Source organism: Pipistrellus kuhlii, unplaced genomic scaffold (genome assembly GCF_014108245.1).
Source record: "Pipistrellus kuhlii isolate mPipKuh1 unplaced genomic scaffold, mPipKuh1.p scaffold_m20_p_70, whole genome shotgun sequence".
Classification (NCBI taxonomy): Eukaryota; Metazoa; Chordata; class Mammalia; order Chiroptera; family Vespertilionidae; genus Pipistrellus; species Pipistrellus kuhlii.
Window position 1 is genome coordinate 841,266 of NW_023425574.1, and position 23,215 is coordinate 864,480.

General features: G+C 60.4%; 3 protein-coding genes across 10 annotated transcripts in view; all 3 read left to right on the forward strand.

Moving 5' to 3' along the window:
- ARHGAP39 (Rho GTPase activating protein 39) overlaps positions 1-16,246 on the forward strand; it is a 31,134-nt gene extending 14,888 nt beyond the window's left edge. The window contains exons 2-12 of one of the 7 annotated variants that reach the window (XM_036422564.2): positions 1,225-1,289; positions 1,396-1,674; positions 2,094-2,177; positions 4,181-5,552; positions 6,671-7,232; positions 10,183-10,275; positions 12,160-12,233; positions 13,364-13,563; positions 14,071-14,162; positions 14,562-14,731; positions 14,831-16,246. In XM_036422564.2, coding sequence (XP_036278457.1) covers positions 1,622-1,674; positions 2,094-2,177; positions 4,181-5,552; positions 6,671-7,232; positions 10,183-10,275; positions 12,160-12,233; positions 13,364-13,563; positions 14,071-14,162; positions 14,562-14,731; positions 14,831-15,025 — 2,895 coding nt within the window. In that variant the 5' untranslated portion in view covers positions 1,225-1,289; positions 1,396-1,621 and the 3' untranslated portion in view covers positions 15,026-16,246. Of the gene's footprint in view, positions 1-971; positions 1,084-1,224; positions 1,675-2,093; positions 2,178-4,180; positions 5,553-6,670; positions 7,233-10,182; positions 10,276-12,159; positions 12,234-13,363; positions 13,564-14,070; positions 14,163-14,561; positions 14,732-14,830 lie in introns of those variants that run through there. The other 6 variants (XM_045575878.1, XM_036422560.2, XM_036422561.2 and 3 more) reach the window with 6 other exon arrangements.
- Positions 7,989-23,153, forward strand: LRRC24 (leucine rich repeat containing 24). 2 transcript variants are annotated; one of them, XM_036422597.1, is made up of 6 exons: positions 7,989-8,002; positions 8,883-8,886; positions 20,177-20,654; positions 20,781-21,059; positions 21,336-21,504; positions 22,127-23,153. In XM_036422597.1, exons 3-6 carry the CDS (start codon positions 20,487-20,489, stop codon positions 23,041-23,043), a joined length of 1,533 nt encoding a protein of 510 aa, XP_036278490.1. In that variant the 5' UTR covers positions 7,989-8,002; positions 8,883-8,886; positions 20,177-20,486; the 3' UTR covers positions 23,044-23,153. The 2 variants fall into 2 exon arrangements, with proteins under 2 accessions (XP_036278490.1, XP_036278491.1); XM_036422598.2 differs by lacking the exons at positions 7,989-8,002; positions 8,883-8,886 and having other exon boundaries at positions 19,415-20,654; positions 21,345-21,504.
- On the forward strand, positions 16,805-19,260 carry CUNH8orf82 (chromosome unknown C8orf82 homolog). Its single transcript, XM_036422625.2, has 3 exons — positions 16,805-17,009; positions 17,558-17,606; positions 17,799-19,260. The coding sequence occupies exons 1-3, from the start codon at positions 16,842-16,844 to the stop codon at positions 18,242-18,244; spliced, it is 663 nt and encodes a 220-aa protein (XP_036278518.1). The 5' UTR covers positions 16,805-16,841; the 3' UTR covers positions 18,245-19,260.
- Positions 23,154-23,215: the final 62 nt, after the last annotated feature.

Sequence of the window (23,215 nt, forward strand, 5' to 3'; positions counted from 1 at the left end):
AATTAGTGCAAATCAGTAAGAAAAAAAATTCAATGTGCAAAAGTTACATGTGTTTTTAGTAAAGGACAAATATAAAAGGCTCATGAATTATTAGAAAGATGCTTGACTTCTTTAATAATCAGGAAAAATTAAAACCACATACATGGATATTCATTATATTAATCTATGTTGGTGTATGTTTAAAAATTTGTTATAAAAATTTTTTAAAAAACTTATTCATCAAGGGGTGAGGGTGTAAAGTTGTAGCAAATTCTACTAAAGGTAATCCTCTCCACAATTTCTGCACAACTACATACGTAGAGGCATCTGCATGGCTTCTTATAAAAGAGCGTACAGAACTCTGGTTACTGTGACGGTCCTTCCCTGCCATTAAGTTTGGTTCCACATTAGAACACATCTTTACACGGAGGTAGTGCTGCCCCAAGGACAGACATGGACCTCACCCCAAAACTTTGAAGATCAGCATGGAAAGTCTCATCTACTGTACGCTGTAGTAGAAAAATACACTGTTTTTTAGAGGTTAATGTGTTCTAACTTTGTCCAATTGCAAAAGTTAGCAATCTGTAACATTGTCGACACCCAGAGACTACAGCAAAGTAGAGAGTGTTGGGAGCATCTGAGCGCCTGCTCCCTGTGTGCCATCAGTTTGCTCAGTGCACTCTGGTGACAGTTCTCAGAACAAGGAAGAAAGGGGTCTGACACATGGCAGCTGCCAGTGCTCCACACGGTCTCTGTTACAAGACGCTCAGGACGGAGGCCTGCCTCCAGCATGGGAGGGAGGGGCATGGGCACAGTGTGTGCCCAGCAGCCGGCGATGGTGCCGCAGGCTGAGCCCCCGGTGCTAACGTAGTGGGCCCAGTGGCGAGAGGCAGCAGCTTGCACACGGCAGGCACTCCAGCAGGAGGGCTGCAATGTGAAGGTGGGGAGCCTGGCCCCTGGGCTGTGGACCTGCCAGCCCTTGACTCACCGGTGCTCTGGGCACTAACGGGGAAGCTGGAGGAAGGCCATCTTTCCAACATTCTTCTAACCTGACATGGTTTCTGTGATGGCCTGCTCGTGTGTCCTTACGAAGAGGAGACATTGGTAAGCTTCAAGAAGGTCTTGTGGTATAGGGCGGCTGTCTTGCATTTGAAGCTGCGTTGTGAGCGGGCGCTCCATGGTGCTGGGCTGGGATGGGGCTGGGGCCGGGCTGCCGGCCACACACTCATGCCGGCTCTTCCGCAGGCTGGAGTGGGTGGAGATCATCGAGCCGCGCACCCGCGAGCGCATGTACGCCAACCTGGTGACCGGTGAGTGCGTGTGGGACCCGCCCGCGGGCGTCCGCATCAAGCGCACCAGCGAGAACCAGTGGTGGGAGCTCTTCGACCCCAACACGTCGCGCTTCTACTACTATAGCGCCACCACACAGCGCACCGTGTGGCACCGGCCGCAGGGCTGCGACATCATCCCCCTGGCCAAGCTGCAGACGCTGAAGCAGAATACAGAGTCCCCTCGCGCCTCTGCCGACAACAGCCCCGGGCGCGGCAGCAGCCTCAGCCGAGAGGGCAGCACCAGCTCCTCCCTGGACCCCGAGCCAGACCCTGGGGAGAAGGCACAGGAGCTGCTGGGGAGGAGCAGGCAGATGGCATTTGGGGCTGCAAAGGAGGAAAGTGGCAGGTGGGCGCTGCGGGGCAGGTGGGGGGCTGGCTGGGTTTCACCAGGGACAGTGGAAACCTGGAGACCTAACTTGCACAGTGGGGTCCATCTCGCTCCTCTGAGATGATGGCCATTCCTGAAAGGGAAGGAGTGGAGGCATAGGCAGATTCTGTGTGTTTGGCACCTGCACTGCTGGTGTGGTGCTCCTGCATTGGGGGGGGGGGGGGGGGGGGGGCGCGGCCGGAGGCCACATGGGTCAGTTCAGACGGAAGAAATACTCATTTGCCCTGATGGAGGGGACAGCTTAGTGGGCAGGAGCCAGGACACTGGGGTCACACCCGAGAAACATAAAGGGTGACACACCCAAAAACACACATTCTTAAAGGGAAACTGTGCTGCTTTAAATGAACCTATTTCTACATGTTCCATGTCCTTTGTTTCATTTCGCTGTGTTTCAGCTCTTCCCCACCAGGAGTGTTTCCTGAGAAGGACTATGAGGTTTACCGGGATTACAGTGCAGACGGCCAGCTTCTTCACTACAGGTAGAGACCACCGTCTCAGGTTTGGTCCTGTCTCCAGAGGGTGGTTTTCTTGGCAGCTCTCAGGTGAGCTGGAAAAGTGTCTAGCTCAGCAGGAAGCACCTAGCGGCTGTGCATAGCGGGGCCGCCGGCACAGGGTAGGGGCCTCCGGAGCGGCCCCAGGCTCCTGTGGCAGCTTTTGGGTCTAGAAGAACCTTGTCTCTGCCCACCTTGGGGAATCACAAGGCCTCTGGCCAAGCAACAAGCTCCTCAGGATGTAGTCTTCCTGGGAGCTCCCAGCCGCACACCAAACACTTCCCAGGTGAAGGGGGCACCTTGGCTTTAATCGTAGGGAAGGGGGCTTGGGCCTCTCTTGGCCCTGGGTTTGACCTTGCAGGGTGTTGGAAGGTTCTGGAAATTATGCTTGGGCCCCTGGGGTGCAGCAGCCATTATGCTGGGTGGGGCCATTCCTTGGCCAGCTCTTGTGTCCAGGCTGCAGCAGGAGTCTCCTGCCACGGCTGTGGGGGTCTAGGTGGGTGTGTGCCTGTGGGTGGCCTGGGTTCCCCAGCACAGACCAGGAGTAACCCCAGTGCTGGGCAGGAATTTGAAGACCTGAAGGGCCTTTGCTCCAGCAGTTTCAATGGTTGAGCTTAGAAGTACCAGGGTTTGTACGTCAACACCCCAGGAGGGGAATCTGTGCCGATCCTGGGTCCAGCCATATGGCTGTGTGACCATGGGCGTGTTTCCAGCCTCCTTGTGCCTCTGTCCTCGTCAGCGACGCAGGTGCGGGAGGCTGGCTGGGTGGCCTCTGTGCTGTGGCAGTGCTGGGAAAACTTCCCAAGGTGCAGGGCAGCCAACCTTAAAAGGAATACGGGCCGAGAGAATGAAGAAAGAGGCTGACAACTCCAGAACTAAAAGTTATCATTAAGGGAGCTGACAGACAGTAGCTGAGGCCTGGGTCTCTGCACCCAAAGGGGATGTGCGTGTAATATTTGTGGCCTCCCGGGACACATGGCTGTAGACCACACGTTACAACATAAAACAAGTCTCTGCAAGTTGAAGAAGATGAAAATCATATCAAGCATCTTCTCAGATCACAGTGGAATGAAATTTGAAATCATCTACAGTAAAAATACCCCCAAACCTTCAAACACATGGAGGCTAACTAGCCTGTTATTAAACAATGAATGGGTCGCCAATAAGATCAGGAAAGAAATAAAAAAACTCATGGAAACCTATAAAAACAAACACGCAACAACCCAAAACCTCTGGGACACAGCAAACGCAGTCCTGAGAGGCTTACCTCAAAAAGCAAGAAAAAAATAACACTAACCTATTCAATCCTACAACTTAAAGAATTAGAAAGAGAATAACAAGAAAAGTCCAGGGTAAGTAGAAGGTAGGAAATAATCAAGATTAGCGCAGAAATAAATGACAGAGTCTAAAAACCAATACAAAAAAACAACAACAATGAAACCAAGAGTATTTCTTTGAAAAGATAAGCAAGGTTGATGAACCATTAGCCATGCTCATCAAGAAACAAAGGGGGGGGGGGGGGGGAAACAAAGAGGAAACTCAAATAAGTAAAATCAGGAACTAAAGCAGTGATTAACAGCTGACACCACAGAAACACGCAGGATTGTGAGAACACGCCGAGCAGCTGACTCCACGGGCCTCTGGGAGGGCTGCCCCACTGTTCAGACAGTGCCGTGAGGTGCTGGGCCGGAGTCCTTACAAGGAGTGTCACAAGGCAGTCCTATTGGGGTCTGGGGGGAGCTCCTTGCCGGAGAGCCCCCTGAAGGGGAAGCCTGCAGGGCTGGGTTAGGAGGTGTGTGTAGGAGCTCCCAGGACAAGAGAGTGTACAGGTAGTTTACAGAGAGCTCCTCTCCTAAGGACCAGGCCCCCATGGGAGGGGGGATAAGGAGGAGGAAGAGAAATGACCAGGAAGGGGGGTGATGTTCCAGGCTGGCAGCATCCCGTGCACCCCAGTGTCGCCTCCAGGTAACCTGTGCCTGTCCCTCCCCCAGGACCTCCTCCCTCCGGTGGAACTCGGGCACCAAGGAGCGCATGCTCATCAAAGTTGCTGACCGGGAGCCCAGCTTCCTCTCCCCACAGGGCAACGGGTTCCCCCAGGACAGCCAGCCTGGGGGCCGCTCCCGAAGACCCTCGGGTGGGCAGCACTCACCCAGCCTGCAGACCTTTGCCCCGGACACAGACAGCTCAGTCTTCTTCCCGGAGCGGAGGCCATCGCCCTTCCTGAAGAGGTCCGAGCTGGGGAGCTGCTCCCCCCTGCTGACCCAGCCCCGCAAGCCGGCCTGCGACTCACAGCCCTCTTCCCCGCGCTATGCCTACGAGCCCCCCCTTTATGAAGAGCCCCCCATCGAGTTTCAGGCCCCCATCTACGATGAACCCCCCATGGACGTGCAATACGAGGCCGGCGGTGCCTGCCAGGGTGGTTCCCCCCAGCGCTCTCCGGGCCGGAAGCCCGTGCCCTTCCCGCAGTCGCCCAAGCATGCCTCTGCCTCCCCCTTCCAGCAGCTGGTGCTCACCCGACAGAAGTGCCCAGAGCGCTTCCTGAGCCTGGAGTACAGCCCTGCGGGCAAGGAGTATGTGCGACAGCTGGTGTACGTGGAACAGGCCGGCTCGAGCCCCAGGCTGCGGGCAGGCCCACGGCACAAGTACACGCCCAACCCTGGGGGGGGGTCCCTCTCACTACAGCCCAGCCCCTGCCTGCTGCGGGACCAGCGCCTGGGGGTCACATCTGGGGACTACAGCAGCATGGAGGGGCCTGAGGTGCGGCATGCCCCTCCGCCCTCACCGCTCCCCCAGGCCCAGGACGATGCCATGTCCTGGTCTAGCCAGCAGGACACCATGTCCTCCACAGGCTACTCTCCAGGCACACGCAAGAGAAAGAGCAGGAACCCCTCTCTGTGCCATGCCCCCAGTGCCTCGTCCACCGATAGCCCTGGGGACCTCGACCTGCTCCCACAGTCCCTGGCTGAGGAGCGTCCCAAGTGTGGGCCCAGCCTGGCCCCGAAGCACATGGAGGCCAAGACGGGCGAGGCAGACGGGGCACGGGGGGGCGCCGAGCCCTTCCTGGCGCAGGCGAGGCTGGCCTGGGAGGCTCAGCAGGCCCACTTCCACATGAAGCAGAGGGGGAGCTGGGACTCCCAGCAGGATGGCTCAGGCTACGAGAGTGACGGGGCCGTGCCCCTGCCCATGCCCGGGCCTGTGGTGCGCGCCTTCAGCGAGGACGAGGCCTTGGCCCAGCAGGAGAGCAGCCGGCACTGGCAGAGGGGCGCCTTGGAGAGGCTGGCCTTCCCCCAGATCTTGCTCGAGAAAAGCGTCTCTGTGCAGACCAACCTGGCCTCCCCTGAACCCTACCTCCACCCCTCACAGGTACGGACAGCTGGCAGGCAGGGGTGGGGCAGGCGGTGGCCCCAAGACATGGTGGGCGGCTCACTGTGCTGACAGCCAGGTGGACAGGTAGCAAATACCTCCTTCTGAGGACTCTCCCAGGGCCGCCCCCTCACTTCCATTCCTGGTGAGGCACAGCTGGGTGCTAGCAGGTCACCTGGGGCCAGAGGCCTTGCCCTGGTTCCAGGCTGTGGTTGCAGGGGAGATGGACAGGCATGCCCACCCTGAGTCTGAGCCTCTTTCTACCCCCTGTGAACAGCTGTCAGGTGAGGGCAGTGCAGGTGGGGTGTCAGGTCACTCAGAGCTTCCTGAACTCCCACACCAGGGAGCCTGACACCAACCCTGGGGCTGATGAGCTCACCTGGGCCAGTAGCCCCAGGACCTCAGGCTCCGGCTCCGGCTGTGGCTGTGGCTGTGGTTGAAGCAGAGGTCCACCCAGATGTGTCCTGGGGCAGCACCAGGCAGAGGCCAAGGTCAGCCCTAGGAGCCTGCATGCACCTCCTGTCCAGGTTGCATGTTGGGAACGTGGTGTTGGCTGATGTTCTGGTTCTCTCCTCCTGACCTGCCTTATGAAGCCTCAACTGAGGGTCTACACTGCTCTCTGCTCACAAGGCCTCGCAGTGTCAGGCTCCTGCGTCTACTCCCAGCCCTGCCAGGGAGCCGTACCCAGTGGCCTTGGGTGGTCAGCATCCCCGTGGCAGGTCCACCTGAGTGGCCCTCCAGGCTAGAGAGCTCAGAGCTCGTTCCTGTCCACAGCTCATAGCACTTTAGGACGATGGACAATCAGACAGACAGGAAGAGGCTGGCCCCCTCAAACCTAGGTCTCAGGAGTGGGGAGGGGCCTTTCTGGATGTCTGCACAGCCTTGCACGGGGAGTATGGTATCCATCTTTGTGAGGCTGGTAGAAGTTGAGGCAGTCAAAGCTGGAGGCATAGCCTGGCGCCATCATAGGACACCCTGCAGATGTTGCTGCCCTGCCTCCCCTAAAGCAGATTCACTGAAAGCCCCACTGAGCACCTTGGGACTGGTGGGAGGGCATGCCTGTCACCTGGCTGGGTTACATAGGGCCCACTCGCTCACAGCCCCTCTCTCCCTCCCAGTCCGAGGACCTCGGCTCCTGTGCCCAGTTTGAGAGCGGCCGACAGCCCCGGAGTGTGATGCCCAGTGCCAGCTGCGTGTTCCCCACATTCACTCTGCGCAAGCCATCCTCAGAGACCGACATCGAGAACTGGGCCTCTAAACACTTCAACAAGCACACGCAGGGCCTCTTCCGGCGGAAAGTGTCCATCGCCAACATGCTGGCCTGGAGCAGCGAGTCCATCAAGAAGCCCATGATCGTGACCAGCGACCGCCACGTGAAGAAGGAGGCGTGCGAGATCTTCAAGCTGATCCAGATGTACATGGGCGACCGGCGTGCCAAGGCGGACCCGCTGCACGTGGCCCTGGAGATCGCCACCAAGGGCTGGAGCATGCAGGGCCTGCGGGACGAGCTGTACATCCAACTCTGCCGGCAGACCACGGAGAACTTCCGCCTGGAGAGCCTGGCCCGAGGCTGGGAGCTCATGGCCATCTGCCTGGCCTTTTTCCCACCCACACCCAAGTTCCACTCCTACTTGGAGGGCTACATCTACCGGCACATGGACCCCGTCAACGACACCAAAGGTAAGGCCCTGCACATGGCTCATAGCACCCCAGGCTCTGCCGCCAGCCAGCCAAGGGCCGAGCCGAGAGCTCTCTGGCCTGCGTGGGGCAGTGCCTCAGAGAAGCAGGTAGGGGGCGGGCACAGGCACTCCAAGCAAACACCTGGTTTGTGCACGTGCATCCTCGGGAGCCCCTCCTCGGCACGGAGACCCGGAGAATAGCCACAGTGTCCCTGGCCACAGGCCGATAGGTTGGGGGCAAGGACAAGAACTCATGGTACCCATGACTCAGCCAGCTGGTGTCCACTCTGCTCGGAGGCCGCTGTGGCCAGAGGCCCTGCTTGACCAGGCAGGAAGGCCCCAGTCAGCCCATGTGTGCGTACTGCAGTCACTCTGAGGTGTCCGTTGGCCGGGGTGGTGACTGCCCTGGCCAGGCTCAGGCTGTGTGTGCTGAGGAGAACGGGGATCCTGGAGGAGGGCTCCTGGGAGCAGGGAGGAGCGTGGTGACCGTAGTGTATCGGCCCAGCCCTGGGTCTGGCAAGACACCCGCAGACCATCAGGATGCTGCAGACTGAGCAGGTGCTGAGCTGCCCCAAGAGGTCAGGGGTCGGGACCAACATAGTAGCCGCCTGCTGACAGCTGCCGGGGTCAAGTGCAGGGCCAGTGTCCACGCTGGGCTCCTGACGTCCCCGTGTCGTGTTCGTCTGGGCCCAGGCCTGGCCTACTTAAGGGAGGGTTTGGGGCTCAGGTGCTGCCAACCAAGCAGTTGGACTGATTCCCGGGCCAGGCAGAGTAAGCACGGGGGCAGGGCCTTAAATGGCATCTGGACACACATGTGCACAGGCCCATGGTGACACGCTCTGCAGTCAGTCGTGCCACAGCCTGCTCTGCAGGATGACGGTGCACCAGCCTCGGAGTGGGGCCAGGCATCTCTGCTTGTGACAGGGCTGTAGCGCAGCACACACAGTGCTGCTCCCAGGGGACAGGATTGAACAGGCACCATCCAGCATGTCTGCTGCTTGGGAGCCAGGAGATTTTAACACAGGCAAGCAGGGTTTTTAAAAAATATATATTTGATTGATTTTTTACAGAGAGGAAGAGAGAGGGATAGAGAGTTAGAAACATCGATGAGAGAGAATCATAGATCAGCTGCCTCCTGCACACCCCACCACTGGGGATGTGCCCATAACCAATGTACATGCCCTTGACCGGAATCGAACTTGGAGCCCTTCAGTCTACAGGCCAATGCTCTATCCACTGAGCGGAATCTTGAGCACGATTTCCCCGGGCGGCTCCTGCATGTGTAGCCAAGTAGGCTGGCAGGCGGCCTGGCTCTTCTCAGTCCTCCTGGGCCTCTCCAGGAGCAGGGCGTCCCGTGGGCTCCTGGTTCAGCTCAGTGTCTTCCAAAGGCCTTACAATGTCACTCCTCTGAGTTGAAAGCTTGGAAGAGTGTCCACTGCTCAGCATACAGCCTGCAGGTCCCCAGGGAGTGCCTGCTGAGGTGAAAGGTGAGTGAGCATGTACAAAGGTTGGGGCTTCCAGGACCTTCCTGCCTGCACTTCTTTGGGCACGGACGTTTGTGCACTAGCGTCCTCGTGTTTGTGTGAGAGAGCCTGGCTGGCGGTGAGAGGGAATTGGATCGGCCTACGCAACCATGGCTGAGTGAGGCCAGGATGGTCTCAGGAAGACGGGGTGTCTGTGGGCACACTGGCAGAGACCTGCGTCTGGGCTGTGGGATCTGGTCTCACTTGTGTGTCGCGGGGCTGCCCTCTCACCTTGAGACCTACTCCTAGTGTCTGCCACAGGCCCAGCTCGACAAGGAGCCCAGAGGAGAGGCTTTGTGCTCCCTCCCGTTGGCCCCCATCAAGAACGTGGGTGCTGGCTGATTGTAGGGCAGGCCTCATCAGCCCAGGAGGATGCAGCCTCTGCTCAGAACAAGGGAATGGCAGCCTGTCCCAGGAGTGCTGGCGAGGGCAGAGCTGAGCTTGCTGCCATGTGAGGCACCTCATCCTGACCATCCTGCTAGCTGAGACTTGGAAGCCTTTAGTTCATCTGCTAGCATGTATGTGACATCTGTGGGGTCACCACCCTTGGGAACCAAGGCAGAACATGCTGAACTCTAGTTCACATGTTCCCCACCCCCAGTTTAGCCTCATCTCAGACTTGTTCACACCTTTATGCCAGTCAACATCAGGAAACTAAAGAATGTACTACTGAATAACCCATGTTTAAAATAACCCTAATTTTCAAAAGGAAAATTAGAAAGCATTTTGATCTGAAAGAAAAAGAAAGTAAGACATTTTTAATATATAAGATGCAACCAATGCAGTTCTTAGAGGGAAATTTATAGCACCTACTAGTAAATGCCAATATATTTATCACAGTAAAAAAAATAATAAAATAAATAAATAAATAAATAAATAAATAATGATGCCCACAAGGAAAATAAGATATGAAGTTAAAGACTTTAGCTTTTATTTTAAGAAACTTCTAAAAAAAAAAAAAAAAAAAGAAAAAAAGAAGAAGAAGAAGAAGTAAATTATATTGAAAGTAAACAGAATAAAAGAAATAAGATCAAAATAGAAGTCAGTGAAAGGGAAAATTCTATATAATAAAAGGATAATATACAAATCAACCGAACATCAGAATAACCGGTAGCTATGACACCCACTGACTACCAGGGGGCAGATGCTCAAAGCAGGAGCTGCCCCCCCTGATGGTCAGTGTGCTCCCACAGGGGGGGTGCCACTCAGCCAGAAGCCAGGCTCATGGTTGGCGAGCCCAGCGGCAGTTGTAGGAGCCTGTCCCGCCTCTGTGGCAGCACTAAGGATGTCCGACTGCTGTTGGACTGTGAGAGGGCACAGCTTCCCCACTGACCGGGCAGACCTAGGGGCCTCCTGCAGCCACAGGGCACCAATGGGCACTCTCCGGCCTCTGTGTTCGTGGTCCTCACGGCTCTGTTTGCTCCCCAGTGACACAGCACATGAAGCAGCTCCTGGACAGGAACTCTAAGAAGAAGTCCAAGTTGAGAAAGAAACCCAAGCCCTATGTTGAGGAGCCAGATGGTAGGGCCTCTCTCTGCAGCCCCTGTGCTGCTCTGCACAGCTCTGCTCTGGCCTCGGCCACCTGGCCTCTCTAACCGCTTCTGGGCTGGGGTTGGGCACTAACCATCAGCCTCCGGCCTCCTGAGCCGGCTGGAGGCCCTGGTCACTGACGGGCTCCTGGGAGAAGACGCACACGCCTCCAGCTCAGGCCTCCCTGGAGCCCTGGCTCAGAACCACACCCTGCCCAATCTAGGGAAGCCGTTCACCTGAGGCTGCCCTCCCTGCGGGGGGACTGAGGACTGCTGCTGTCAGGCTCACCTCCCCTTCTTCACTCTGCTTACCTGCTCCTTCTCCCCTGAGCTCCTTCACTGGTCCTTCCTCAGGGCTGCCCTGGGCAAGAGAAAGGGCTGTTGGAACCCAGGATTCCTGCTGCTCTTGGTCTTGCTGGCCCAGGAGTCGAAGGAGCTTTGAGCTCCTGCCTGAGCCCACTTCTTGAGAGTCAGCTGCAGCAGCAGGTGGGGCTGGGGGTGCAGTGATCCTGTCCCTGGGTCCTGCAGTCTGGGGTGCTGTGGATGGGAGGAATGTCTGCCTGGCGCAGACTCTGAGAGACCTGCTTTTGTCCCTCTGTGGGCCTGTCTCCGATCTGTAACAGGATGAGCGTGACCTGGTGAGTCCTGACGAGGCCAAATGGGCAGTGGGCTTGGAGCAGAGCACCCACAACACTGCCAGGGTTTCCCTGGGCTGCCCGTGGGCACTGCTCACCCCATGCACGCAGCGGACACCCATGTCCTGGCCCAGGAGGCTGTGCCCACTGCAGCACGTGGTACAGAGCGATCTGTGCACTCCTGGCCTCACTCTGGTCCTCCCTGTGATACCAGCCTCTGAGGTCAGCCCTCCAGCCCCTGAGAGACAGGTGTCCCACCCCATCCTGCAGAGGAGGGGCCTCGGGCCACAAAGGCTGCATCTGGCCCGTCACCAGCTGAGAGGTGGCAGCCTCTGGGTCTTCAGATCACAGCCTCTAGCAGGGGTTGGGTCCGGCCCCAGGAAGCCTGGGGACAAGGTCAGGGGTGTCTCCCACAGTCCCCAAGACAAGGACTGGAGACACATACCCCTCTGCCCAGAGGGGAGTAGGCCTTCCCCAGTGTGAGGGCCAGCAGCTGCTGCAAAGTGCTCCCTGGCCTCCATTGCTGGAGCACCGTCCATTCCAAACAGCTCCCCGGAAGGGCCATGTCCATAGGCTCAGACACAGCATCCCCTCCACTCTCGTCCCCTTTGCACCCTGGACCATGCCTGGGCCTCCCTCTCCTGACTCCCACCCAGGCAGCCCTCAGCCCTGCAGGTATCGGGTCCTGGGGCCAAAGCCCTCTCCCAGGGCAGCCCAGGGTTCCCATGAGGAGAAGGGCTGCAGGAGAGCAGGGCCTGGTGTCTAGCCAGCCCGACCTCCCCTAGTGCTGGCCCAGCACAGCACATCCTGAGGACCCCAGGTGCTACAGGGAGATGGCTCTGCAGCGCCAGCGGGGGAGGGAGCCTGAGGTTTGGAGTCCCTGGAACCCAAGCCTTGCCCTGACCTTTCTGCGACTCCTCCTGGGGAACAGACCTGCAATCCAAACTGCCCCCCCTGGATGGATGGACAGGAGGAGGGTGGGCCAGCGAGAGGTTCCTCCACCCTGGCTCCTCTGGAGATGGGAGAAGTGCCCCTTGCTTCCGTGCGTTTTGCTCCAGAGGACAGCTCTGGAGAATGAGGACCCACTGCCCTGGGCTGGGAGGGGAGGGCCTGTGGCCACCCGGGCGCTGGCCGAGACTGCCTCTCTCACTCCTGCTGCTTCCTCTCTTAGTCACGGGCTGGCTGCAGCCCCTGTGCCACACACCTCGACGCCAAGCTGACCGGCACCCGTTCCTTTCCAGGGGTGGCGATCAGCACATATGCCAAGTACTGCTACCACAAGCTGCAGAAGGCAGCCCTGACAGGGGCCAAGAAGGTACACTGTCTCCTGGACGGCCTGGCGGGTGGGGCGCGGGACTCGGGCAGCCTACCCATGGGGGCAGTGAGAGCCACGGCGGAAGATGCCGGGGAGAGTCCACTGGGATGGGCAGCCAGGAGTGCGCCCCTAGGTCAGGAGCCACTGCAGACAGAGGGGCGTGTGGCTGGGCCAGGGCTTCAGGCCACCAGTCTTCATGAGGGTGGCAGCAAGCCCAGCTGCCCCAGGTTTGCCAGCTTCCGGCTGGTGTGGCTGGGTTCAGAGAGCAAGCAAAGGACCACCCCTCGCTAAGGGAACCTCCCCCGCAGGTGGGCTCAGGGGACTGTCCTGCTCCTTTGCTCACACTGGGCCACCCACCAGCCATGGAGGCCTGAGAGCCCAGACTTGTCACAGGCTCCTGACAAGGAGGGGCCCCACCCCACAGACGGGCAGGTGGCTCCAGCAGCACCCTCCCCTACTGCTTCCCTGACATCTGCCTAGTGGGACCTCCCCCACCTGCACGAGCTTGGCAGCCACACCCCTTCCCACAGCCATCTGCCTCTGGCTCCAATAGAGGCAGGTGGCCTCATCTCACCGCCAGCTGGGCCTTGTTCCTGGCCTGTTGGGATCTGCAGCCATCCCCTTCCGTCTGCCCCCCGGAGAGGGGGTGGGGATGGGGGTAGTATCTGCACCCCTCCCCCTCATCCCTTTCCACCCGCTACTCCACCCTGGTGCCTCTCCGGCTCTTCTACAACTGCCCCCTACTATCCCAGAGCCTGGTCTCTCCTTTGAATGCATTGCTCCAGCCCTGCTGCAGGCTTCAGAAGCCACCACTGCACCCACCTCGGCCCCTCTGCACCCCCCAGTGTGATCGACTGTGGCGCCCAGGCAGCTCCGACTGGCCTGCCTAGAATCATTCCCACCCTCTTCCCCTGAGGCTTCTGGGTGCTGTAGGCAGCTCAGCAGGCGGCTGCTGGTGACTGGCCAGGGAGTCGGGGTGTCCCCAGCTCTGGTTGGGCAGAAACCTGGGATTCAAGGGTGTAAGGAGCGGGGATTCTTGGACAGGGAGGAGGGGGCGGCCAAGCCAAAGATAGTCCTGGGGGTAGGGGCTGGGAGCTAGGCCTGGCAGGACAGAGCAGCTGTCTTTGCAGGGACTGAAGAAACCCAACATGGAGGAGATCCGGCATGCCAAGAACGCGGTGTTCAGCCCGTCCATGTTCGGCAGCGCCTTGCCGGAGATCATGAGCATGCAGAAGGAGCGCTACCCAGAGCGGCAGCTGCCCTGGGTGCAGACCCGGCTGTCTGAGGAGGTGCTGGCGCTCAACGGTGACCAGACAGAAGGCATCTTCAGGTGCCCAAGGCCTGGGGCGGGGGGGAGGGGGGGAGTTAGGCAGCTCCACTGTGTGTCTGGAACTTCTAAGCAGCCAGGGAGGCCAGCATTGCTTCCGGTGGGGAAAGGCACTCTGAGAGGCAGGGCCGGCCATCCTCAGGAGGCAGGGCCAGGCGGAAGGGCTGCTGGGTCAGTCCCCCCCCATAAATGGCCGCCAGGGCTTGGGGAGCACTGGGAGTACAGCCATGAGCAGGCTGAGATGGAAGCCATGAGTGGCAGTAACCCAGCCTTCGGTCCTCTCCGTGACAGGACAACAAGCCCTGTCCCCTGGTCAGTGGTACTTGTCCCGTCACCTGCTGTCACGATTCCCTGTCCAGGCCGCTGGGTAAACGGAGGCATGTGGATTTGGCCTCAGCATCCCTAAAGAGGAACACATATGTATGGGAGTGGGAAGGAGGCTGTGGGAAGGGGGAAGAGGAGGGGTGGCTGGGAAGCCAGGCTCCTCCCTGACACCCTCCTTCTGCTCAGAGTCCCCGGGGACATTGATGAAGTGAACGCCCTGAAGCTCCAGGTGGACCAGTGGAAGGTGCCTACAGGCTTGGAGGACCCCCACGTCCCCGGTGAGCCCCGGGCCCCTGGGCAGCAGGAGCAGGCCCAGTCCAGGTGATGTAGCGGCTCCTGGTTCATTTCCAGCAAGAGCCGCCTCCTGTCCACTGGACAGCCACCCTGGGTCCTCCCTCCAGCCCTGCCTGCTCACAGCAGCTGCACAGCCCTCCCTCAAAGAAGCCATATTTTGGGCCTGGATCCTTCCCGGCTCTCAGGTCCGTAACCTCCATAGGCCAGGGTCATCACAGCCCACCGCGGCCGGGCGGACCCTTTGCCCTCAGGCGGCCTGCTGCCTGCCCCCTCCCCCAAGGCCCCTTCCACTCCTGTGGCAGAGGCTGCCGGGTGGTCCACACCGCTCTCTGCCCAGGGGTGCCAGCCCTTGGGCCTGGCTGAGCTGCTCGCTGTGTCTGCAGCGTCGCTGCTGAAGCTGTGGTACCGGGAGCTGGAGGAGCCCCTGATCCCGCACGAGTTCTACGAGCAGTGCATCGCTCAGTACGAGAGCCCGGAGGCTGCCGTGGCCGTGGTGCACTCGCTGCCCCGCATCAACCGCCTGGTGCTGTGCTACCTCATCCGCTTCCTCCAGGTGTGTGGGACCCTCCGACACCAGCACCCCTGCCCCAGCACACCCCGCCCCGCCCCACCGTACCGTGTGCCCCTGCCCACCAGCCACTGCCTCTCGCAGGTGTTCGTGCAGCCTGCCAACGTGGCCATCACCAAAATGGATGTAAGCAACCTGGCCATGGTGATGGCGCCCAACTGCCTGCGCTGCCGATCGGACGACCCGCGCGTCATCTTCGAGAACACGCGCAAGGAAATGTCCTTCTTGCGCGTGCTCATCCAGCACCTGGACACCAGCTTCATGGAGGGCGTGCTGTAGCGCGTGGGCCGGGGGACGAGGGTGGGGACACCAGGCTCGGTGCACCAGGGCAGGGGAGCACGTGGGGAGGGGGGAGGGAATGCCCCAGCCGTGGAGGTAGCATGCCAGGCTCCGGCCATGCCCGGCCCAGCCCTGGAACATCCCCCCTCCCCCAGGACTCGGCCAGGGTAGAGGGACTTTGAGAAGGGTGCCTCTGACTCCACCTGCCTCATGGCCAGTGCCGGGGGACTGCCCGTCCCCCACCACACGCCAGCCAGGGTCAGCCCCAAGAAAGTGCCTTCTGTTTCCTGGAGCCAAGTGACACTGCCCCACAGGCGCCGAGGGCACAGCCACCTCCCGGGGCTCCTGTGCTCAGCCTGGGCCTGGCGTGGGCCCTTCAGGTAGCCTCTCTCCCTCAATCGTCTGACCTGCAGTTTCCTCCCTACTCAGGCCCCCATTCCCTAGCCACCTGTGGCCTCCAGCATACTAACTGCACAGGAGTTTGGGGGCTCCAGGAGACTGGGCTATCCAACATCTGAGCCTGGCCCAGGCAGAGCCCGGCAGGCTATCTCTGGGTGGGGAGGGACCCCCAAACCAAAGTCCTCTGAGGGGGCAGGCATGGGCAGGCATTCTTGGGGCAGGGTGGGGGAGGACAAGAGTATTTTTTCTTGGTGTAACTATAAATTCAGAATCTATCCTGCAGCCCAACCCTCCTGTGTATAGAGATATAAATAGAGGGAAAGATATAAGAACTACATTTGCTAATGACATAGTTTTAACCCAAATGTTATTTATCTCCAAGCCATCCTAACCCGTCCTCTGTGAAGAGCAAGTTATTTCTTTTTCTTCTCCACTTTTTGGCTTCTGACCAAAAACCATATCCTGCCTCTCCCCAGAGCGAGAGGGAAGGCGCTGAGGGCGCCCAGGACTGCCCTTCCTGGAGGCCAGAGCTGGGGAGAGGGGACCCCTAGACTCTCAGTTTGTACATTTTCCATTTTGGAATTTTCAGTTTAAATTACAAAACTTAATTTCTCCCCAGTTTTTATATATATATATATTTTTAGAGTTGAGTTTTTATTTATTAAAAAAGCCCAGCCCTGCAGAAGCTCGGGTACCCTTGGATGGTGTGTCCTCAGTCAGGTGATTTTGGGCCTGAGTGGGGCAACCTTAGCCACAGACTTGCTCTGACGCATGGACTGAAGAGGTGACAACTGTGTGAATAAAGTACATATGGAACCTTGGGAGCCATGCTCGCTGATGTTCCTGAGGGCGACTGTGGAGGTATGGCCAGCCAGTTGTTGGTAAGGGCCTCTGGATGGACAGGCCAGGGAAAAATGGGGGAAGCAGCAAGTTGGGCGGGTGTGGGGAAAGCAAGGCTGCTGGGGAGGGGCTACGCCAGGAAGGAGACTGATTCTGGGCCCCCTATGGTCACTGGAGCAATGAACTTGACTACAAAAACCAGGATTACCCCAGGGGTTGGGCCTTTCCTGATCCGCCCTCTCCCAACTCTGCACAGGCTTCTGGACAGTGTTGGTTCAATTCTAATTCAGCACCTGCTGCCCGGGGCTGGCTGCCTAGGGAACGGGGAGAAGACAGGCAGGCACATGCGGGCCCGCCTGCACCCACCCGCATCTGACCAGAGGGCGGGCTGCCCGCTAGGTCCAGAAAAGCAAGTGTCCGGGCCGCCCGGAGTCCGGCACGCGGGAGCCGCGGACCAAGTGACTGCCGCCGCCGCCTGCCCCGGAACCCGAAGCGCGAGGCCTGGGCCGCGGGGGACGCGTGTTGACGCAGCGCCTCCACCTCCTGACCCTCCGGCTGCTTCCGGCGCGGGAGGAGGATGTGGCCGGTGTGTGTGTGCGGGGCGCTGCGGACCTGGGCCTTGCCCTTGGCGCGGGCCTCGGGGTCGCGGGCCTGCAGTGGGACTGCGGGCGTCGCCTACACGCAGGGCCAGAGCCCCGCGCCCCGCACCCGCGAGTACTTTTACTACGTGGACCACCAGGGCCAGGTGGGCCGGGGCGGGGCGGAGGACCACTGGGGGCGGGCCGGAAAGGCGGGAGGGTCCGTTAGACCAGTGTGAACTGGCTCAGCGCTGGGGAGACTCGCCCTCGGGTCTTAGCTCCGGAGGATAGTCGTCCCTCCCCGCGCCCCCAGCTGCCAGCTCTACCTGTGTCTGCACCCCAGTTCCTTCCCACCTTCAGCCTCCAGTCCTGGGCTGCCCGCCTGCTCTGCAAGCCCGGGCGGGGGCAGGGGGCGGGGGGGCAATGGCCACACCCAGGAGGAAGCCAGCCAGGTAGCCCCGCAGAGAATGCGGCACCCGATTATAAGCTGGAGGTTAAAGACGCGGAAAGGCCGATTCAGTGAACCTGAAGCCGGGCCCGAGTGCGGGCGGGACCGGGGAATGGGAAGGGCCCGGCTCCCTCTGCGCGTTCCTCCGCACACGGTGTGCACAGAGGAGCCAAGGACGCGGACACAGGCACTGCCAGGGCCATAGGGACCTCCCGCCTCCGGCGGGCCGGCCGGGCTCATGGGCACCGCCTGTCCCTCTGTCTGCAGCTCTTCCTGGATGACTCCAAGATGAAGAACTTCATCACCTGTTTCAAAGGTACCGCTGCGCCCTCCTCTCCCGCCTTCCTCTCCCTCCGGGGAAGGCTTCGGAGGGTCCGCTCCCCAACCCCGCCCGCGGCCGGGGCTGGACATCCGGAGCTCCGCGGTCTGGGGAGGCGCCGGCCCCCGGCGTGGCCCTGGGGCAAGGAGGCCTGGCATGGTGAGCAGCCCGTGCCCTTCGCCTCCCCAGACCTACAGTTCCTGGTCACCTTCTTCTCCCGGCTGAGACCCAACCGCAGCGGGCGCTACGAGGCCGCCTTCCCTTTCCTCTCTCCCTGCGGCAGGGAGCGCAACTTCCTGCGCTGCGAGGACCGGCCCGTGGTCTTCACGCACCTGCTGGCTGCGGGCCCCGGCGCCCCGCGCCTCTCCTACTGCGGCGGCGGCGAGGCGCTGGCGGTGCCCTTCGAGCCCGCGCGCCTGCTGCCGCTGGCCGCCAACGGGCGCCTGTACCACCCGGCCCCCGAGCGCGCGGGGGGCGTCGGCCTGGTGCGCTCGGCCCTGGCCTTCGAGCTCAGCGCCTGCTTCGAGTACCCGCCCGGGGCGGCCGCGGTGCCCTCCCACGTGCACTGGCAGGGCCAGCGCCTCCCCCTCACCATGGACCTGGCCCCGCTGCTGCTCGGCGCCCCCGCGCCCTGAGTGCCGGGCGGGCGGCCGCTGGCCCTGAGCGCGCCTCTCGCCCGCGCCGCTGCGCACGCGCCGCCTGGAGCGCGCGCGGGCCGCGTGCGCGTGCGCGGCGGGGAGCGTCTAGGCCCCGCCCCTCGCGGCGCTGTCCGAGGTGCTGCCATCGCTGGTTCCGGACCGAGTGCCGGGAGGGGCCCGGGCCCTTCCGCTCCCTCCCCATCTAGGGTGTCAGTCTTCTGCTTGTGCCCGCGCTCGCGACGGCTGGCCCGTTCGACCGAACGGGAGGTGCAGGGGCTCCGGTGTGTGCGCGCGACCGGCGCCTACCCCTCCCCCGCCCGGGCTGCGCTGTGGGCTCGGCTGGGGAGCCGCGCCGCGGGAGCGTCAGGTGAGGGGGCGCCCGGAGCAAGGTCAGCGGGCGTGGGGCGGGATGGGGCCGTCTGCTGCGCGCACTGAGGATGTGCGATTGGCTGGACCACGCCCTGCCTGGATCGCTCGGAACAGACCCACGCTTTGGGGAGGCAGGCCACGCCTTGGGGTACTGAGGTGCCTGGGTCGGTTTTGATTCTGCACCTGATGGGGTAGCAGGGCTTCCTCCCACCCCACCCCCCAGCACAGACGGGCGCCCTCGAGGCCGTGTCAGCCTTCTCGAAGCCTATGTGATGCCAGGCCCCTTACCCAGCCAGATTATGGTTTGTCCGCTGAGTAAAAGGACTTGTGGGCGGGCTTCCCAGGCTCCTCCCGCCTGGGCCCTCATCCCTGCCCAGCTGGCCCTGTGATATGGCTCCGCATCTAGGGATGCCCGTATGATCAGCACTGTTCTGAGTCCAGAGGAGGAAGCCGAGAACCTTCTCAGCTGGAGAGGCCGTGCCCCTGGAAGATGGGTGTGGGCAAGCCCTTTTGCTCAAGGAGATGAGTGCCAGGGGCCAAGAGAATTCCCCTGGCCTCTTGGGGTCCGCAAGCATCCTGATACCAGGGAGGGAGCTGCCTCTGCCTGGGCCAAAGCTACTCCATTAAAGCTTTTGCTGTGCCTACTTCATCTCTAGTGACTTTTAAGTAATTACTTTAGGGCAGATTTAAGCCACCAGCAAGGCCACCTAGTTCTTTTCTACAAGACTCCCTCTTGATAGCGGAAAACCTGGTGAACTGGGGTGCTCAGAGCAGGTACCACTTGGTGGGGGGGCACTTGAGGTTGACAGCCAACCCTCAGCCCTGCCACCCTGGTTGGTTTCTCAGCCCAGATCCCCACCTTTAAAACTGGACTCCTTGTGCCTGGAACTAGACCCAGGCCTTCCCGTCTCTTTAGGGTCACAGTTGCATGTGCCTAAATGAACACCACACCACATTCCTTCAGAAAGTCACTTGAAACTACACTAGGAACCAAGTTGGTGGCCCAACCAATCCAGGGCCCCACTGTCCCTCAAAAGAGGCACCTTTTTGGGAGCCAGCATGAAGAACACAGGCCATAGCTTGGGAAATGTTCTTATCATTTGCTTCATAATTCTCATAATTCTACTTTCTAACAAGTTCCCACAGAACAAGCCCTCATTCCAGTAATGTTCTACCCACCCCACTCCTGGGCAGGATAAAGGAGGGCCTGGATTTTTCTGTGGCTCTTGACTCCTCTAAAACTAGTCCTGCCCTGCCTCCCATCAAGTGATCTTATTTGGGGGGTACAAAAGAGACCTCTGCTCTGGGGTCTAGGCCTTACAAGATCTCATGCCAGTCCCGAGAGCAGAGTCCACATGTAAAAGGGTGGTCTTTGCTCCTCCTCTGGCCCAGGCTTGGGGAATGACTCTGGACTTCACCACCCACATGGTCCCTGCCCATATCACCATACCTTATACCAGCCTCTTGCAATGCGGGTCCAGAGAGGCTAGTTGGGAGGGTGTAGAGGGCGGTGCTACCTGGACAGACATGCTCGTGGCTGGGTGGGAGCCTCTATGCCAGGAATGGGGAGAGAAGGGGACAGGGTGGGCTCTCCCCATGTGGCCTGTGTGCAGAGGACATCAGAAATTCAAAATTGGAACCTAACATCCCAAATCCTTGACTGTTTTCATTAAGAAAACCTTTTATCGGTTTCTTAAATTGATTTATAATTTTCCAAACATTAGACATGGTGTGAGCTTCCATCCATGCTTTTCACTGACAAGTGTTAGGGCAAGACCTTGCCAAACTGTTTCAGGAAGTGCTTCCCATCTGGGGCCCCATTGTAGCGAAGTTGGTGAGGAGGCTGCCACTTTGTGGTTGGCCTTGGGAGATGGCCTCCGGGGCCCCGGCACTGCTGCTGCTGTCGCTGCTCTGTCTGCCCAGTCTCCCGCCCGGAGCCACCAGCTGCCCAGCTGCCTGTCGCTGCTACAGCACCACGGTGGAGTGTGGGGCCCTGGGGCTGCACGTGGTCCCGCCAGGAATCCCGCCTGGGACACAGGTGGGAACTGTGTGGGACTGCGGGCGAGGAGGGAAGGGTGTGTGAGCATCCTGGTGGGTAGATGGGGACCTTAGTCGGAGGAATTCTCTCTCAGTGGGGTACTGCCCCCCTCCCTCTGGCCTGCAGACGCTGTTCCTGCAGGATAACAGCATCGAGTGCCTGGAGCTAGGCATCCTGGCGCCCCTTGCCGCCCTTCACAGCCTCTACCTGCACAACAACAGCCTTCGCACCCTGGAGCCAGGCACCTTTCGTGCACAGTCGCGCCTGCTGGAGCTTGCACTCACAGGCAACCAGCTGCGAGGCCTGCACCTGGGGGCTTTTACAGGCCTGGCTCAGCTGCGCATACTCTACCTGGCTGGTAACCAGCTGATGCAGCTGCTGGATTTCACCTTCCTGCATTTGCCGGTGAGGGGTGAGGGGTGAGGGTGAGAGGTGTGGGGGTGGGGGAAGGGCAGGGATCCTCCTGTACTGTCAGTTGCTCTGAGGGGCTGGAGTTGTGAAAGGGACAAAAGTCAACCATCCGCACAACTTGGTGTGCGGATGATCAAATAAATTCTAATCTCACACACACAAACACACACACACACACACACACACACACACACACAAAGTCAACCAGCCTGGTAAGGAAACATGTCTGCTAGAACCCCTTTTCCTGATGATTTGCTGTCCTTGCTTCAGCGACTGCAGGAGCTGCACCTGCAGGAAAACAGCATTAAGCTGCTGGAGGACCAGGCCCTGGCCGGGCTCTCCTCATTGGCACTGCTGGACCTCAGTAGGAACCAGCTGGGCACCATCAGCCATGAGACCCTGAAGCCCCTGGCCAGCCTGCAGGTCCTACGCCTCACAGGTACCTCTTCTGGAGCAGCGGGTCTCATGCAAAGATTGCAAGCCACAGTGCTGGCAGTAGAGAGCAGGCCCAGCTAAGGAGGGCAACCCAATGGAGTGGCCAAGAGCTGTGCACCCCCAGGGCAGCTCTGGAGGGCCACACCACTACTAGCAACCACGGTGAATGCTGCCAGGAATGGGGGTGTTGGTAGGGGCACAGCTCAGATAACTTTTGTAAGGAAGACAGAAAAGTCTCTAAACAAAGTAGACACAGTTGAGGGGCCATCAGAGGGCAGGTAGGTAGAAACTAGAAAGATGAGACCAGGATTGGGGGCATTTCTAGTAGACAACACCTGAGAGACAAGGCTGACGGTGGTGGTGAGATGTCATGTGGACACCAGGATTCCCCTCAAATAGTGGGACTTGTTGCAGAGACTTCAGAGGCACAAGAGACTTCTTACAATAGATATCCTGAACTGAAGGGGCCACACTCTAAGGAGCTTGGGGTCAGCGTAGGGGTAGTAGGGGTCCCTGACTCTGGGAGGTAGTGAAGGGGCTCCTGGTCTGGCCAGTGGAACTCCAACTGCACAGGCTGTGGTCGCAGCTGCCCCTGGGCTGCCTGCTCACCGCTGCTCTGTTCACAGAAAACCCGTGGCGCTGTGACTGCGCGCTGCACTGGCTGGGAGCTTGGCTCAAGGAGGCGGGGCAGAGGTTGCTCAGCTCCAGGGACAGGAAGATCGTGTGCACAGAGCCTCCCCGCCTGGCCCTCCAGAGTCTCCTGGATGTCTCTGGCAGTAGCCTCATCTGCATCCCACCTTCCGTGCAAGTGGAGCCGCTGGAGGTGACAGCCAACCTGGGTGAGAACCTGCGGGTTGCCTGCCAGGCTTCCGGCTACCCGCAGCCCCTGGTAACCTGGAGGAAGGTGGCTGAGCCTCGCGGGGGACAACCGCGGGCCCAGGCCCCGCCAGGAGCCGGGGTGCCAGGCCCAGGCGAGCACGGAGCCTCCGACACGGGCAGCGGCATGCTCTTCCTCACCAACATCACCCCGGCCCACGCCGGCAAGTACGAGTGCGAAGCCTCCAACGCCGGCGGCGTCGCTCGGGTGCCCTTCCGGCTCCGGGTCAACGTGTCCCAGCAGCAGCTGCAACCGCAGCCCCCGCCGGCCGCCGCGGGCCCCGCGCCCCTGCCCGAGGCAAGCAGCATGGCCTTCCGCGCCCTGAGCCTGGCCACGCAGACGGCGATCGCGGCGGCCATCGCGCTCCTGGCGCTGACGGCGCTGCTGCTGGCCGCCCTCATCTGCCGCCGGCGCCGGCGGAGGCGGAAAAAGGCGCCGGGGCCGCCGGGGGAGGGCGCGCTGTTCGCCAACGACTACTCGGACGGGCCCTGCACCTCCGCGCAGCTGGAGGAGCTCCGCGGCGAGCGGGGCCACGAAATGTTCGTCATCGACCGCTCCAAGCCGCTCTTCGCCGAGGACCCGGTCCGGGTGGCCCATGGGGTGGCGCCCGGACCCGCGCAGGGGTTCCCACCGCAGCCGCCCGCCGCCTATGAGCTCCACTGCTGAGGGCGGGCGGCGCGCGCCGATGACGCGAGCCCTGCGGATTGGCCAGTCGGCGGGCCCCGTTCGCGCATGCTCCAGCGCGATCAGTAAAGGGTGGAAGCTGCGCGACGTGAGCCGAGCTGTGTGTGGGGCCTAGGGGCACCGAGTGGGCGGGAGGCCGGGAGTGGGGGAGGAT